Source organism: Miscanthus floridulus, chromosome 4, assembly GCF_019320115.1.
Source record: "Miscanthus floridulus cultivar M001 chromosome 4, ASM1932011v1, whole genome shotgun sequence".
NCBI classification, from domain to species: domain Eukaryota; kingdom Viridiplantae; phylum Streptophyta; class Magnoliopsida; order Poales; family Poaceae; genus Miscanthus; species Miscanthus floridulus.
The window spans coordinates 26,306,524-26,323,820 of record NC_089583.1 but is presented as its reverse complement, the minus strand read 5'-3'; the positions used below and the strand labels follow the sequence as shown (position 1 = coordinate 26,323,820).

Here is a 17,297-nt window from a genome sequence, read left to right as displayed (position 1 = left end):
GTCGTGGTCAAAGCGGAAGGTCGGGGATGACATGTGGGGTCACCCTGTCAGCGACTGTATAGTTGAAAAATGAATTTTCTCTTTTTCAGAAATGAATGAATAGTGTCTATTTTTGTTATTTATGTGTAGATTTATTTAGAGCTCCAAAAATTATGAAAATTTTTGTGTGACCTCTATGTGATGTGTATTATTTAGGAAAAATATGAAATGTTGTTTTTCAGTACTTTTTGAATGTGATAAAAATTGCTCAATTAATTAATAAATGGGTTTCCATGATTTTTCTAGGCTTAATTAATTATCCAAAAATTATGAAAATTGTTTTGCCACTTAGTTATCATGTGATGAACCTTTACAAAAATTTTGTGCTCAATTGGAGTAAGTTGATTTATTTCATAATTTTGAATTAAATAATTAATTCATAAAAGCAAATAGTAACCTTTAATGATTTAGGGTTTTGTTTGAATTTTGGATTGAGTGATGACCTTGGGTCATTAGTTGATAATGATTCTTGGCAATGAAATTATGTGTTACGAAAAAGGTTTAGTTAGTTTGACTTGTAACTGTACCGCGAAGGAAAGTTGTATTCTAGTTGTTAATTTTTGCATCTATCATCGAGCATCATGTTTTATATCTCGCATCATGTTAAATATGGCATTGTTACTATGTGTAGTGAATGAAGGTGATCACGTGGTAGTTAATCAAGTGGTTGAAGAAGTTAATCCACTGGTTGAGGTCGTATTTGATAATTGTGGAACAACTCCGGAACCCGACTTTTCCGTCAACGAAGGCAAGCCCCGGATGCATTCAACCTACCTTGTGATTTCCAAATTGATTTCGCTTTTGCTTTTCTTTATTGCATTAAGTGATTAGGAGTTAAGTGAAAACCTAATTGGTGCATTACCAACCTTGTTTTTCCATACCTACCTTGTTACCTGTTTTAATTCGTATATGCCTAGTTATGCTTAGCTACGCTTAGAACGATGAAAGTCGGGTGATTACCTATCACCTACAAGTTTTAAATGGATCTCTGGTTACTTATGTTATCATGTGATATGAGCATGGGAAGTAATAAATCTAGACCGGGCGGACTCGGTGTGTGAGAGCCACAAGACATGGAGGTCTTGTGAGCGGGTTCTTTCCGCCTGTGTCGATTAAGGTCCATCTGTTATTGAATTGCATGAGGTGAGACTTTGTAGTACTAACCACATACTCCGGTAAGCCTTAACTTGGCTATTCTATTACGAGAATAGCTACTCACACACTAGGAGTGGAGAGATAGCGGGAATAGCGTGTACCCATGTGGCAATGAGCTGAATTGGTGGAGTACTATATTCTCGGGTGGCGCGGACCCATTCTTGTTTTAGAAGATCTAAGGGTAGGTTGGTATATGTAGGTCGGGGACCTGCATATGTCGTGTGGTCTAGAATCCCCAGCTGGGTTTAATCGGTTCAAATCGTTGTTGCTCCTAGGTCATGGAGACTCAACTCACTATTCATCATCGTAGTTTAATAACTAGAAATGGAGTAAGGTTTGAGAAAGAGTTTGATATGAGGTTCATGGTCTCATTACGGATCGTGGCAGATTCATATATGGTTCTTGTGAAGTTTTATATGTTGAATTAAAGAATTTTGTTAAAAATGTTTTTACGCAAAAGAACTTTGATTATTGCTAAAGCCGTACCTTGAATCCCTGAGCTTGCATTCCTGAGTTCTTATCAATTTTATTTCGGTTAAGTCTTGTTGAGTACTTTTGTACTTAGGGTTCGTTGACCCTTATTGCAGGTGAGGCTCATGAGCAGGTCTACTTTGGACCGTGCTGCATGATTATTGTTCAATGTGATGACGATAAGTAAATGCGTGGCCCTTGGGCAGGGCAATCTATTTGTGTGTTTGTATTATGTTATAATGCAACTCCACTACTACGTTTTGTAATAAATATCGAACTTAGTTGTATGGTTTGAAACAAATGGTTTGTAAACTATGTTATTGTAAGACTTCCGCTGTTTTTACTTTGGTGTAAATATTTGAATAAATGTTGTAATACTGCAATGACTCTGTAATGTGATCCTGCTCAAAAATCGTGGATGATTCGGGGTTCTCCGAGGACACCCGACAGTCTTCTTAAGTTACCGAGAACATATGCATAGTCATCAGAGGTCATTGGATAGTGACAGGTGCATGTGAGTCCTATAATTTAGGAGGTTCTACCACATTTGCTGGCTAGTTGAATCTAGTTTATAGTTCACTATTATAGCTGTAACGATCCGATCGATCCCCACTGATGGCACTATAGGTTGGAGGATGCTAGTTAGTAGATTTATTCCTGGTTAGGCATGACCTTAGTTGTTTGCTATGCCTGCATCGACTAAATAGCTGATCACCGCTGCATTCACGCCTACGGTGCGCATCCATGATTCTGTTAATCGTGAATAGATCCGTGTACTTCAAGGGTTTGATTCGTTGTCTTTTTCATAGCTGCATCGATCCCGGTCAGACCCCACTGTTAGAGATAGCAGGTTGAGTCTGAGGAGTCCATATGTTTGTTCATGTGAAATAGTCGATTGTTCACACGCTGAAGTCCTTTTCACCTAAATCGACTATTTTAGCCGATTCATTCGAGCCTTCACGTATAGCATGTCTTTCGGAAAGCCTATCGAAGTACGGACATTTTTACGGATTCTTCGGTTTTAGTTTGTTACTATCATCACAGCTGTCATCGATCCGGTCGAATCTCACTATTGATGATAACAGATTAGATTCAGAGCGTTTGTAGATCCGTTCATATCAGATAGTCGATTTGTTCGTGTACTATATCTTTTCTTGATTGGATTCATTGGCTTAATGCTTTACACTAGCAATATCTATCTATCCAATGATCTTATTTACATATACGAGTATTGTACCCGTCAATATGAAATTAATCGCTACTCATAAGCTTTACAGTCTGTAATAGCCGATTTCTGTGTGGATTGGCTATTCAGTTGCTTTTCACGTCTGGCTACTCCCGAAACAGCACATTTAGAACTATCTAGGCACAGACCGGCACGTTCTACTTTAAATTACTGATAAACTTTCTTTCCTTATCAATTGTAGGGTTAAATTGACTAGCACATCTTGGGAGGAGTACGCAGGATCGATCATCCCTACGTTGAAGCCAGGCGGATCTCCGACTCCATCGAGCAGACCCTTTTGGCTTGCCTTTGTGCCCGACACGAGGCACATTTTCGTGCCGACACACGCATAATAATTAATATTTAACTACATATAGAAAAACATGTGACATACAGAACATTAACACTACTACGTAGAGCGTATCAACACGAATCTAACGTGACTTGAACGCACCGAATCGAAATCAAAACGAAGAAAACGGCAGAGATAATTCGAACCAGTGGCAAACTCATAATTACTTGGTCTTCAACCTTGTGCATGACGTACGGAACGTGAGGGCCTCCATGACATGTCTAAGCAACAAGGTAGGGCCCTGGCTGGCGGGAGGGGAACAAGCCGGGACAGCGGCGGACGGTGGTAAAAGGAGAAAAATTTACTACACGAGGGATTTCCCAAACTACGGGCTCCCCTTACGGTAGTTTTGGTGTGCTTTGCCCAAGAGGTTGGTACATATATATAAGGAGAAGAACACCCCACAACTACATCAATTAACAATATGGTACTAATTGATGTTGCACTTTTCACCTCCACTAATGAGCCTAAATAAACATTAAATTAAAGCTCATTAATAAATAATGACATTGGCCTTTAGGATTTATTAGGATTATTGCACACGGGCTCTGAGTGTTGAAAAATAAAGAGAGATTTTATTATTGAATTAATTAATTTTGTGGATAAAATAATTCTAGAAAAGTCTAAAATTATTATTTAAGCCGCGAAAAATACTCTGAAAGCTCTGAAAATTCGGGGAAAATTCTCAAAGACATTATGGAACATGAGGAACCCAAATAAAATATTTGGAGATCATGATAAGATAATTTTAGAGCATCTAAAAATTAAATTATGCTCACCGACAAGTGGAAACAAGTTCTAGAAAAAGATGGAAAATTCCGGAGAAGTTTGTAGAGATTGATCGACGGACGAGGAACTGAAAAAAGTGATTTGGGTTAGAAAGAAAAGACTTTGAGAGGCCCCGAATCAAAGCTTGAGCTGAGAAACAATGAATTTGATTGCAGAAAACGATAAAGGCGTGCCGAAGAAGAAAAATCGACATACTAAACGCATTTTAAAGACTTTATTCACTTCCAACGTACAAAGAAGCAACAAGCAAACATCACATCATGCAATAGGCCGTCAAATTAGTTCAGAAAAGTCTGAAGATTCACATTTTTCCTATAACTAATTGACGCTATCCTAAACTAAACTTGCCAAATTTTATCCAAATATCAAAATATTTATTTTAATTAGTGTTTTCTATGCACAACCCAAAATCAGAAAATTTTGGGGTGTGACAAGCGGTCCCCGCGTGGGCTACGTCTGGGCGACGAGGGCCCCCTCGTGGGTGTGTGAAACACAGGTGCGGATGGACGATGTTTGGGCACACGGGCCCGCGTGGACATGCGAAACGGGGGTAAAAACGGACTGCAGCCACAGGCATCTGGAGCTGTGGGGCTTGGCGATCAGATATTTGGTACAGTTCAATTTTTAGGCTGCGTAGTACAAGCAATTTGCAACCTCAGAAGTGTGAACACGAAAAAACTGATAAAGCTCGTCACAGATGACTCCTCTGCCTCTCCCAAACAAATCACACACAGAAACCGTTTATATAGTTTCATCAAATGCAAATCAAAGTGTTGATTAAAATAAAAAATGGTTTAGAACACATCGGGTGACACAATTAAATGAAGAATAGTATGCGGAGTTTAGCGTCGCAATGTGGATGAAAAAGTAGCTATGCACCGCGAGGATGATTCCTTGGCGCGACATTTGATTAAAAGGTCACTAAACCGACTTGTTTATGACGTTTGCTTTGGAAGCATTTCAACTTAGTGATATAACTAAATAAATATTACAAAAAACGTCTTTAAGGTAGTCAAATTCCATATTGTGACAATATTTGTCCTGTCAAAACACCAATTGGAGTTATCATAAATTTACTAAAAGGATAGTGTGTCAAAAAGTATTTTACATGACAAGGATTGGTGCGTCGGAACTTCTTTTATTAATTTTGTAAATATTATTGTCCAAGAAGGCTTATGGGCCCGATTGCCACCTAGTCAAGTGGGTCCAATGTGCATATTTTTAGTTTTTTGTCTGGTATTTAACCCACCTAATACTAGGGCCTTGTTTCCAGGTGCGCACGGCCTGTGATTTCGATCGATGGCCCTGGCTCCATGGAGATTGGGAAAATAAAATCGATGGATGGCCCGCCTGAAGCCCAGCCTGCCTACAGACTAAAAAAATTGGTGTGCATTGGCCAACGGAAGTTGGTGTGCGTTGTATATACGTCGTCGGAGATCATGAACACAAATTTAAAATTTAATCCTAAAAACTTGACTCAAATCGGGTTCCTAAAAAAATTCCTTGTCTTTATATAATAACTTGTGCATGGAAATTATTCATGATATATGACAAGGTTTCAAATATTTCGAATGTGGTGTTTCAAATCAAGAAAAAAATGAATAGATACACGCATGTGCTTTTTGCTGTTTTATGAAAATAATAAATAAATAATAAGAAAACAAAACAAAAAATGAAATGGAAAACCAATCCACGCACAAAAAAGAGGAAAATATACCACACACACACACCAACACATGAAAAAGGAAGAAAAAACAGAAACACACACGTCCACCAAGGAAGCTGCGCCCCTTATCTCAAGATATCTACTCAACAACTATATATTTTATGCAGTTTTAACACATGATTTTTTTCACCGTAGAATTAAGATCTAACAGCCTCCACCCTCCTTTTACTTCCAACCTTTTTCTACATCTAGACAATCACAAATCACAAGATTACAGATCCACAGATCCATAGATCATAAGAAACAATTTTTTTCTATAAAAGGATAAATCACAGATCGCAGAGGAGAAGAAGGTACCTGGAGCCGGATCCGTTCCGAGTCACTACGCGTCAGGTACACATCGGAACTGCTGCCGAGTCACTGCACTGTGCGACGCCCTGCACTGAGCCCGAGGCGCTCACCAGGTACCCGCCCGAGGCCATAGTGACGTGGCGTCCATGCCCTGTAGCTTCAACAGGATGGCGTGGCGGGACACTGATTGGTAAGAGAAAAAATCCACATGTGTATTGTATAGTATTTCTTAATCAAAATTAGGCGGCGTGACTCCAAATTCTGAATCCGTATGGCGCGTCCCAAAATTCGCCCAATGCCCCAATGTAAAGAGCTCTGCTAACAGGACAGGTAACCCTAGCCCAAAATTCCTCTCGACATCTGCAGGTCTCCACTCGCAGCGGCGGCGGCGGCGGCGGCGGCGGCGTTGGTCCTACTCGCAGCTGCGGCGCTGGCGCCGGCGCCCCCACTCGCAGCCGCGGCGCACGGCGGCGAGGCTGCCACTCGCAGCGGCGGCGCCCTCACTAGTAGCAGCGACGGCGACCGCAGGCAAGGAGTGCTCGAGCTGCGGCCCTTCGTAGGTACGTAGTAGTACGTAGCAGTAGCCTTCAATGCCATCACTCGAATCCAAATGTGTTTCTCTCGATTGTGTATAGATAGTCATGGATTTAGTTCTTGCTTGTGGTGTGAACTTGTGTGCTGGTAGTAGTAGTAGTACCCGTTCATTTTTTTCGCTGATTTTTTTGTGGGATTTAAGTGAATCTACTTTTCCTTGGTTTGCCTCTACTGTGTAGCGTAGTGAATCTGCTCATCCCAGGAAGCAGCAGCCAGCGACAATCAGCACTTCAGCAGCGGCCATGTCTCTGCCAGAGAACCGAACAGACATGTTTTTGTGTCCTCTTCTCTACAGTTTCAGATGCTCCTACTGCTAGCTGTCATGCAGATTCTTAAGTTCTGGTGGATCTATTCTTGTGTGGATAATATATGTATGTAAGGGTCAAAGGTTCAGTTTTTCTCCGTGCAATCTGCTAGCCAATTAGTTATAGGCTGTGATATGTAATGTGCCTGCATATATGAAATTAAGAACCAATTGTCACTAGATTGACTAGGAGTCGGATGTAGTAGTTAGCTTGATTATGTACTTGCTGCTAGCTAGACTATCATTTTTACTAATTCTGTTTATCAAATAGTTGTGTTGCAGATTGCTACCTCTGTTTATCAAATAGTTATGCTGCAGTTTTGCTACCTCTGTTTATCAAATAGTTATGCTGCAGTTATGCTAGCTATAGGTCTTGCAGTAATGGATACATGTTTAATGTTTATGTCTGAAATGATATATTTTCATATATGATGCGTGCAGGACTGCAGGTAGCAGCTAACTGCTAGCTGCTAATATAACACCCTCAATGTACAACAAGGTAAATAGTTTACAAAGTCTCTAGCTTATGTACTTGTACCATTACTTTTTCATTAGTTTGACACTGTACTTCGATTTCCTTGGTATTGTCATATTCACAGGCATCGTTGCTATTTATGTTGCTCTGTTTTATTAGTACAGACCTATAGCTAGCATCTGCTAGTTTTATTAGTACAGACCTATAGCTAGCATCTGCCAGATGTAATAAAAAACTATTTCTAGGATATGCTCCTCGATTCACAAATTGTATGTGTTTTAACTTTCAAGCCATATATGCTTCCTGCTTTATTTCTACCGAACTTCAGTTAGCTCTATTTCCAGCTAAAGATTGTGCATGGGTACGTTGTTTTGCAGGTTATGTGGTGATGATATCTTATCAGATAGAACATTACATGCCTTCCTGGTTTATTTTTTCATTTATGCTGATGAAACTGTTGTTATTAATAAGAGGTACATTTTGAGGCTATAAAGGGACAGTTCTTGTGTGAGATATGAGTTTACACTTTACAAATTTGGAAAATGCCATAAGACTGTATGTAGGAAACATGTATAACTTCCTGCATGAGATATCTGTAAAATTTCATTTAATCTAATTACTTTCTTGTACTGAACAAATTAACAGTTTTATTTATGCTCATTAGTGTACTGAAGCGTGATCTTTCAGCTTGTGTGCTTGCAATGCACTGAAAATGAACAAATTAGGCGTGATCTTTCAGCTTGTGTTTTTACTATGCAAAGTTACATGGCTTGCTGAACTTGGGATGCTAGTTTGCTACCTTTGTCCCCCCCCCCCCCCCCCCCCTTAAATTGAATATGCAAAGTTACTGTATTAGCAGATTTGACTCTGCAAAGTTAATGTATCAACATATATATATATATATATATATATATATATATATATATATATATATATATATATATATGTATTTGTGGGACTATTTTTTTAGAAAGTGCTAACGTGAGCCACTTGTAGGTTTCCAACTATTGTGTTTCATAACATCTTGTGTTATAATAACAATTTTGAGCTGGTCCTATGCCTTTTAGTTGTCTATTGATCTGGGGAGTGCCAACACTCTCACGGTGCAACTGGTCAGCACAACACGCCAAAGAAGCGGTTGGTTGAGCCAGCCCGGGTTCGAGTCACGGCACCAACTTCTTAAGATGAAAATCAGGGGGACGGCCCTCCCCTTGGTCAAATCTTTTTTTATTGATCTGGGGAGTGAGGGATGGGAGCAGGATGTCGCGCTCGGGTAGAGTTCAATGCCAAGGCCTGTTAAGAGCTACTTGCCCTTTCCTTAATCCATCCTATATTGAGTTGATAAAGTAAGAATTGCATTAAAGTAGCAACAATTGTTTTGGCTGGCAATTTGCTTGCAGCAAATAAGGAGTTTCATTAATTGAGTGTGCTGTATATTGTTTTATCAGGTAGGAGTAAACTGGAAACCTGAATAACATTGATCTGTATGTTTATTGCTAAATAACATCAGCCATGCCAGATTCTGTGCTTGTAGAGATGCTAGAGCTGCCATAGTCAAATTTCAGTTCTGCTATTTGTGATGGTCGTGCACCAGCTGATAGTATTATTTTTGTGGATAGATTTTTTTTTCATTGACTGTTATATGCTGACCTGGGAGCTTAGTTCTGTCCAATAGATATGCATGAACCTAGAGCTAACTCTAATCTTTATATCTTTGACTAATTTTGGCTGTAGGTTGCTGCTTTCAGAGAGGTTAACAGTGTGGTCTGGAGGATGTCTCAGTGAAGTGAAAAGCCTTAGTAATGTTTAGGGGTAGCTACATCTCTTTTTGTTAGCTCGATGAATGTTTAAGATGATGAAAGGGCTATGTTGTTTGTCATTTTGGACCTGTGACTTAGATGTAGCATGATGTATATTGCTACCTGGATGTATGAGTTTGATATTATAATTTTTTGCAACCTGGGATTTTATTAAGATTGTGTAATTGTAGAGTGGTTCTATGAAAATCAATAAAAATATGAAAAGGGCATATGTGGCGTGTAGGAAGTTGACTTAAAAATCAAATGTCATAAAGCTTTGTGATTTCAAAACCAATGTCATAGATTTATGACGTGAACACAAACGTCACATAATATGGTTTAAGGTGCATGGTTTTTGACACGTTTTTTCATCATACTGGTGTCACAAATGTTGATGTGACATAAACATCATATATTATGACTTAAATTAATCGTCATAAACCGGCACAATTCCATCTGTCTCCGCTCTGCTCTGAGAGCAAGGCAACCTAGAGAGGGATATCGAGAGCCACTCCACTGCATCCCGTCGTCTCCTTCCTCTCCAACGAGAGGGAGACTCCACCGGCGGTGAGGCAACCTTAGGATTAGCATCGAGCTAACCCCACCACCAAATCTTTTTCCTTTACACTCTGTTGTAACCCTCTAAATTTTGGGTGCTCTTGAGTATAAGGATCATCAGCTCCTGGACGTAGGGACCAAATTGGCCCGAACCAGGATAAACCGTTGCATCTTCTTTGTGTGATTGTTGTGTTTCTGAGTCCACCTGAGCCACCGGAGACCCCATACTCTGACACCGACTTGAACAACATGCTTGCCGCGGTTTCGACCCTGCGACAGCTAGCGCGCTAGGTAGGGGCAGCGTCAAGTGCAATTCTGGCTCTACGGTGGCTGGAGCCTCCCGCCTCGTCGCCGGAGCAAGCGGCACCGCCCCAGACGGCAGTGTTCGCTTCCCCGGCGAGTTCTTCGTTGCGGCCAGTGCCTTCGCTCCAGGCTAGGTCCTGAACTTTGGGAGCCTGGCCTACATTGCCGACAGCTACGACGAGCTTCGTCCACTCCACGGGGCTGCGCAGGCGGGCAACGAGCCCCCGGTGTCGTCCCCCCACCAGGGCTCTTGGGAGCAGATCTCGAGGTCCTAGCCCGTCAGATCCGACGCAGTCTAGGCCCGAACCCCACCGTGTCGGACCACCGCCAGATGTTCTATATGATGGCCAACGTCCACCACTAAATCATCACCTGTGAGGTGCTCCTGCCGCTTGATCGCTTCTGGTACTACCTCCCGGACCTGCCTTTCGGGACACATAATGTAGCGGCGTCCTTCCAGCTGGAGCTAGAGCACCTTATCAGTCACGAGGTGCCGTGGAGCATCATCCTCTCTGGTGTGGCAGGGACTGACGTCCCCTCTCTCCGCGCCTTCCTCGAGGTCCTCTCGGGGAACAGACTGGAGTATGACTCCGACAACATCGACTACGACACCCTACCGCGCATGTGCTACCACAGACTGGAGCATGTGCTATCACACCGTAGGACCAGAGTCCCCGTAGCCGTGCGGCCTACCTTTAGGAGAAGGCGGACCGCTTGCGCGTTCGGTAGGTGGACCTAGAAGCCGCCGAGGTAGAGCTCGAGCGCCAAAGGTAGGACTTTGCTCGGCAATAAGCCCCGCACCCTCTTGACGACGACGACGCCCGCATAGGGGCTCCCAGCGGCCTTTGCTTCCCTCGCACGGCGTACAACATTGCGACCGCCGCTTGCCGCCTGAAAGACTTCTTTGACACGTCGGACCCGAAGACCAACAAGCGGCTAAACGAGGCGAAGCGGCTCCTTTGTGTCGCCCTCGAGCAGTAGACCAAGAGTTCAGCCTCTCAACGCTGCGTCATGCTCTCCTGGCCATCCCAGATGATGGCCACCGCCAACGGGGGTCACTCTGATGCTCACACCCCGTAGGCGGCGGGGAGCAGCGGTGACACCTTCGGCAATAGCTCTGACCGACCGCGGACCGAGGGTGCCAACCCCTAGCAGGAGCGAAGGCGTGACCTTTCTCCTCGACGTCCCCCTATGGGGCACTGGATCGATGACGACCACGACGTTTGTGACACCATCAAGGCCAGGCACCACGCTCATCGAGGCCAGGCACCACGCTCAAGCGTAGTCTTGTACCCCTTTGCGATGGGGCGAGGGCCCCATCCTGGATCACTTTGGCCTCCTGGCATTCGGGGCAACGATCCGGGTGGCCCCCTACCCTAGGCGTTTTCGTCTGCCGACACACATCTCCAAGTACGATGGTGAGACCAACCTAGACCATTGGCTGGAGGACTACCACTTCGCCATGAAGGCTAGGGGTCAGACGATGACTTCGTCGTCCAGTACCTTCCTCTGCTTCTGTCAAGCTCGACTAGAGCTTGGCTTGAGCAACTCGAGCCCAGTAGCATCCGCTGCTGGGTCGATCTTCGTGCAGTCTTCATCGGCCACTTCTAGGGTACCAACACCTGCCTGGGGAACTCCTGGGATCTCTGCAACTGCAAGCAGAGGGCTGATGAGACCCTCCGGGAGTACATTCAGTGCAATGAGCTCCCAAACATCACCGACACCGATGTGATCAACAACTTCATTTGTGACACGACCAGCGAGGCGCTCGTCCACGCGCTTAGCCATGAGACCCCACGCACGACATGGGAGCTCCTGGACATCGCCACCCAGTACACCACCGGTGAGGAGGCTGTCCAGGCCAACTTCAGTGGGAAAGCCAAGGCCGCCGGGCACCTCAGTGGTGGTGACGGCGCCGACAATCCCACCTCGTCCCAGTGACGCCACAATAGGTGGAAAAAGGACCGAAAGCACCACAGGGAGGAGATGGTCACAGTAGCAGACCACACCGCCAGACCTCAGCCCTATGGGCGCGCTGCACGCCCAGAACACTTTGAGAAGGCGATCGAGTCCCCTTGCCCATTCCACGGGGGGCCAACGAAGCATCTTCTCAAGGACTACGCCACCATGAAGGGCTACATCCATGGCACCCTCGCCCAATAGGGCAAGGCCCAAAAACCTACCCCGAAGGCCGGTGACCCACCAGATGGTGCCCAGGAGGAAGACAATGAGTTCCCTAGGGCCGAGCACTGCCTCATGATCTTCGGGGGCTCCCAGGCGTATAAATCCCGCCGGCAGCGCCGCATCACCAAACAGGAGGTGAACGCCGTCCACACTCTCGCCACCCCAACATGGCTCCGGTGGTCCTAGGCAACCATCACCGTCGACCAACAAGATCATCCCGATCCCTCATCCGGGGCGCTACCCGGTTGTGATCAGCATGATCATGGGCACCACACTCCTCACCAAGGTGCTGATGGACGGGGGCATCAGCCTCAACATACTCTACGCCAGCACCCTCAACACGATGAGCATCGCTCGGAGTAGCCTGCGCCCCAGCAAGGCACCATTCTATATGATTGTGCCAGGAACAGAAGCCATGCCCCTCGGGCGCATTTGGGTCAACATCACCTTTGGCCAGCCGGACAACTTCCATAAGGAGCCACTCACCTTTGAGGTCATCAACTTCTTAGGTGTCTACCACTCCCTCCTCGGTCGACAATGCTTCACCAAGTTCATGGCCATCCCTAATTACACCTACCTCAAGATCAAGATGCCCGGCCTAAAGGGGGTCATCACCATCGAGGGTAGCTTCGAGCAAGCCTACTACTACGAGCAAGACTGAGTCGCCCAAGCAACCATGCTCGTCACCCCCAGTGCTCCCAATGGCCCTGGCTATGATGTAGGAAGGGCGTCGGTGGAGGAAGCGACCAAGACGGTGGCGGCGCTCGACCGATCGAGCATTGGTAAGGCAGTCAAGACCTCTAGTGGCTGTGGTGGCTTGGTTGGCCCCTCCATCTAGGCACTCGGCTCCCAGAAGGGGATGATCCAATCAAAGTGAGTTTCGACCTTTCCCCATGAGGGAAGGCCATCGCCGAGCCATCCTCCCAGAAGTGATGCCTCCCGAGCCAAGGCTCACCTGTCGACCTCCCTCGCCGGCCTACCTATCCAACAACAAAAACCAAGATAAGTCCTAACCCCCTGACCCTCTTGCTTTGCTTACCTCTGTCTACTCTATTCACTGTCTTCCTTGATCCAAGCCATCCCAACAATGGCTCGGCCACACTAAAGGATCGATTGAGCTAACAACTTGCTAACCTTTTCTGAAGGAGGACCGCTGTAGAAAGCCCCTAAGCAAGGCAAGGACGGGCGGATGGAGCAGGATGAGCAGGTAAAAAGATCGGCAAGGCACAAACAGAGCAGCCCTGGCCATCACATTACCAGCTATGTCCTCTTTCCCCTCTCTTGTGTCCATTCCATTTTTGTCGAGTATCGATATTAGGGATATCCAAAGCAAGAAAGTTAGCGCCCACGCTGACTTCTTTGGATGGACCAAGACATATTAAAAGGTCTCTCCCAACCCTAAGGCCACAGGCTCCATCTCGCCCAACCCCAAGGACACGGGCTCCATCTCGCCCGATCCCAAGGCCGCAGGCTCCGTCTCACCTAACCTTGAGGCCGCGGAATCCGTCTCGCCTAACCCTTTGGGTGCAGACATCGTCTCACCTGACCCCAAGGACGTGGGTTCTGTTTTGCCCAAGGCCGTGGGCTCCATCTCGCCCGACCCTAGGGATGTAGTTTCTATCTCGTTTGACGGGGATCCATACCGCCACCAACCATTCTAGGTCCCAGCGTATGGGCCTAAGTCAAAACTCTGACACCAAGGAAGAGACTGGCATGCCTCGATATAACCCATGGCCATAATGGGCCATACCTGGGGATTCACATTAAGAACAGTGTCGAGCATGCCAGTGCTGTTCTACCTAACCCTCGTACGGACGCTGACAGGCACGTCAGTTCACCATGATGTTTGCTGGGATGGAGTGGAACGCTATGACTGATAGATGATGCCTACGCATGGCACCAATGACGAACAGGGCCACAATGTGGAGCCGTCCCTGTTGACATCTAAACGATCGGTGGGACCCGCATGAAGGAAAAGATGGACCCGGCGATCCTGGAAGCCTTCTTCTCTCTCTCGTTCTTCTCCTTTTCCTTCGTTGTAACTCGCGCTTTCCCTTCGCCTATAAATGGGAAAGCAGGGCGCCCCATGAAGGGGGGATGAAATTGGAACACAAGAGCACAACATGAGCAAGCGGCTGAGCGGCAAGCGAGCTCTCAGCACCCGTTCACTCCTTCCACTGGAGACTTAGGATCCTCTCACTCTCTTTCCTGTTTGTAACCCCTACTACAAACCAAGTGCTGGTAACATGAGTAGCAGCGAACTGGACGTAGGGACGTTCCACCCGAACCATTATAAACCCTTGTGTCCTCCGAGCACACCATCCGAGCCAGACGCGCAAATACAAATTTACTCGTCGGTGGACCAAAAGCACCGATAGTTGGCACGCTAGGTAGGGGATTTTTGCGTGTCTCGACATCCACATCAGGCCTCAGATGGCTAGTCATGGCATCAGCTGGGTCCTGGGCATGCACGTGCGCTTCGGGAACGTGGAGTTCATCATTATGATGGAGGGAGAGTTGGCGTAGGTTCCTGCCACCGTCCAACCTCTCCACTCCACTAGCCTTGATGCGATCGCCGAGACGCTTGAGGAGCTGCAGCTGCACACACTAAAGGCCCACGCCCTTGGAAGCAACCAACTCCTCGACTTTGATTATGGGAGGCTAGAGCACTAGCTCGGTGCCTTCCTAGGATCCCAACCATCCTGGGAGGACCTATGCCACCTCACCTTCTTGTTCACCAACATCATGATGTAGCTTGCCGGAGGAGAGCTGCTCTCCTCGAAATACCTCATCTAGAGTGCCCCGATAGCGCTCCCTTTTGGTCTATGCCACGCCGTAGAGACCGTTGGCCACCTTGTGGTGTAGCACACGCCCCCATCCCCTACGAATGATGAGTTCATGTGGATGACCGAATACATCATGGAATCTTTCCATGACCTCCTCGTGGGAGAATCAGAGCCGCCCTCTAACTCTGACTCTAGTAGGGGGAGCCATCACCCCACACGAGAATGTTTCATGGCAGGTACCCCTAAGGGATACGTCAAAAGCATCCATGAGGGAGGGGCTACCCCAATAGAGGACGTTGATGATGAGGTTGAGAGGGACACAGGGGCCCCGCCTCGCCTATGGGTAGAGCCGCTGAGGGCATGGCACCAAGAGCTTGAAGAAGCATGACTCTAGCTTGAGCAGGAATGCGTAGAGCTCGAGCGAGAGATCAAGCGCCATAGAGACAGTGGGCGTGCATGCACCGTGGCCCACGATGTGAACCGGAGGATCATCGAGGGTGACAAAGCCCTCCTACACTTCACCCGGGTGAGCTAGAACATCGCTGCCACGGCAGCCTTGCTCTAGGGGCTTTTAGGGCCAGCGATGCCTCAGGACCATCGAGCCCATCACGAGATTCGCATGCTACTCGAGCGTGTGGTACCATAGTAGGCTGAGAGCTCGCTGTCTCGACGACATGAGCTTAGCACCAGCCAGCGCGTGCCCTCAGAGCGACCCGATAGGGACATGTCAGTCCACCAGGCGTAGCAAGGCGACAGTCCACGTGCTGTGGCCTCGGTGCATGAGCATCTCGGCCTCCCCCGTGATGCGCGTGACACCCTAGATGCCCACAGGTGTCTCAATGACAATGAGAGGGAGGAGGCTAGCCATGGCTACCACCCTCATTGTGGCGGACGCTATGACAGCGGCGAAGACCGAAGCCCGAGCACCGACTTGCCGAGACCTTAGGCCTTTGGCCGACACATCCTCAATGCTGTCTTCCCACCATAGTACCGACCGCCAACCAACATCCTAAAATACTCTGGGGAAACAAACCTTGGACTATGGCTCGAGGATTATTGGCTTGCTTGCCAAGTCGATGGAGCAGATAGTGACAATTTCATTATCCACAACCTTCCAAAGTTTTGCGGACCTAAAAGAGATCTTCATGGGAAACTTCTAGGGCACATACGCACATCCTAGGAACCCATGGGATCTCAAAAACTACTGACCAAAGTTCGGGGAAACTCTTCATAGCAACATTCGACGCTTCTCTCGGCAGTGCAACGAGCTACCTGATGTCATCGACATCGATGTCATAGGAGCTTTCCTGTCTGGGACCAATTGCGAGTCCCCAGTTCACAAGCTAGGACATAAGGGCCCGCGAACCACCAAGGAGCTCCTCAATATCATCACCATCCATGCCTCGGGCGAGGAGGCAGTTGGAGCGATTTTTGACCACCCCAAGGGCAAGGCAAAGTGGGACAAGGACGTCAGTGAAGGCATCTCCAACCGCCCCAACAAGAAGAAGAACAAGCAGCGGCGCAAGAGCTTGCTCGTGGCCACTGCCAACTACAAGGGGGGTCAGAAGCCTACCGAGGGTACCTTGGACCACTTTGAGAAGCTGCTCGAAGGGCCATGCCCGAACCATGCTTTCCCTGTCAAGCACCTATACAAGGACTATGTCCTCATGAAGCGGTTCTTGTCCGGAGGCTCCAACAAGGGGGAAAATAGGAAGGACCCAAGCTAGCCGCAGACGACGCTGAGGGGAAGGACGGTGGATTTCTAACACTAGATGGCTGCCTCATGATCTTCGGAGGGTTGGCGGCCTACGACTCCAAGCGCCGCTAGAAGCTTGCGCGCTGTGAGGTCTATATAGCCAAGCCGGCCATGCCTTCCTTCCTCCGATGGTCAGAGTCCGCCATAACCTTTGATTAGACTGACCACCCGAAAAGCATCCCACAGCTAGGAAGATACCCGCTTGTGGTCGACCCAATCATTGGCACAAAGCAGCTCACCAAGGTGTTGATGGATGGAGGCAGTAGCCTCAACATCATGTACGCTAAAACGCTCGATGCCATCGGCATTGACTGATCGCACATCCGGCCGATCGAGGTGCCTTTCCATGGCATCATGCCTAGAAAGCAGGCCGTGCCACTTGGGCAGATCAATCTGCCCATCACCTTTAGGAATCCTACCAATTATAGGACAGAGATCCTTACCTTCGAGATGGTCGGGTTCCACAGGACCTACCATGCCATCTTGGGAT

The 17,297-nt window shown here is 47.0% G+C and overlaps 1 protein-coding gene and 1 long non-coding RNA gene across 4 annotated transcripts; both read left to right on the top strand.

Annotated features, from left to right (window-relative positions):
• Nucleotides 1-6,340: 6,340 nt before the first annotated feature.
• LOC136551196 (uncharacterized) lies at nt 6,341-9,426 on the top strand. 3 transcript variants are annotated; one of them, XR_010782488.1, is made up of 5 exons: nt 6,341-6,608; nt 6,827-7,013; nt 7,388-7,445; nt 7,799-7,894; nt 9,156-9,426. It is a non-coding gene; the product is annotated as an uncharacterized lncRNA (long non-coding RNA). The 3 variants fall into 3 exon arrangements; XR_010782487.1 differs by having other exon boundaries at nt 6,827-7,445; XR_010782489.1 differs by having other exon boundaries at nt 6,822-7,445.
• Nucleotides 9,427-12,527: 3,101 nt separating this feature from the next.
• Nucleotides 12,528-12,926, top strand: LOC136548278 (uncharacterized). Its single transcript, XM_066539872.1, has one exon. It carries the CDS (start codon nt 12,528-12,530, stop codon nt 12,924-12,926), a length of 399 nt encoding a protein of 132 aa, XP_066395969.1.
• Nucleotides 12,927-17,297: the final 4,371 nt, after the last annotated feature.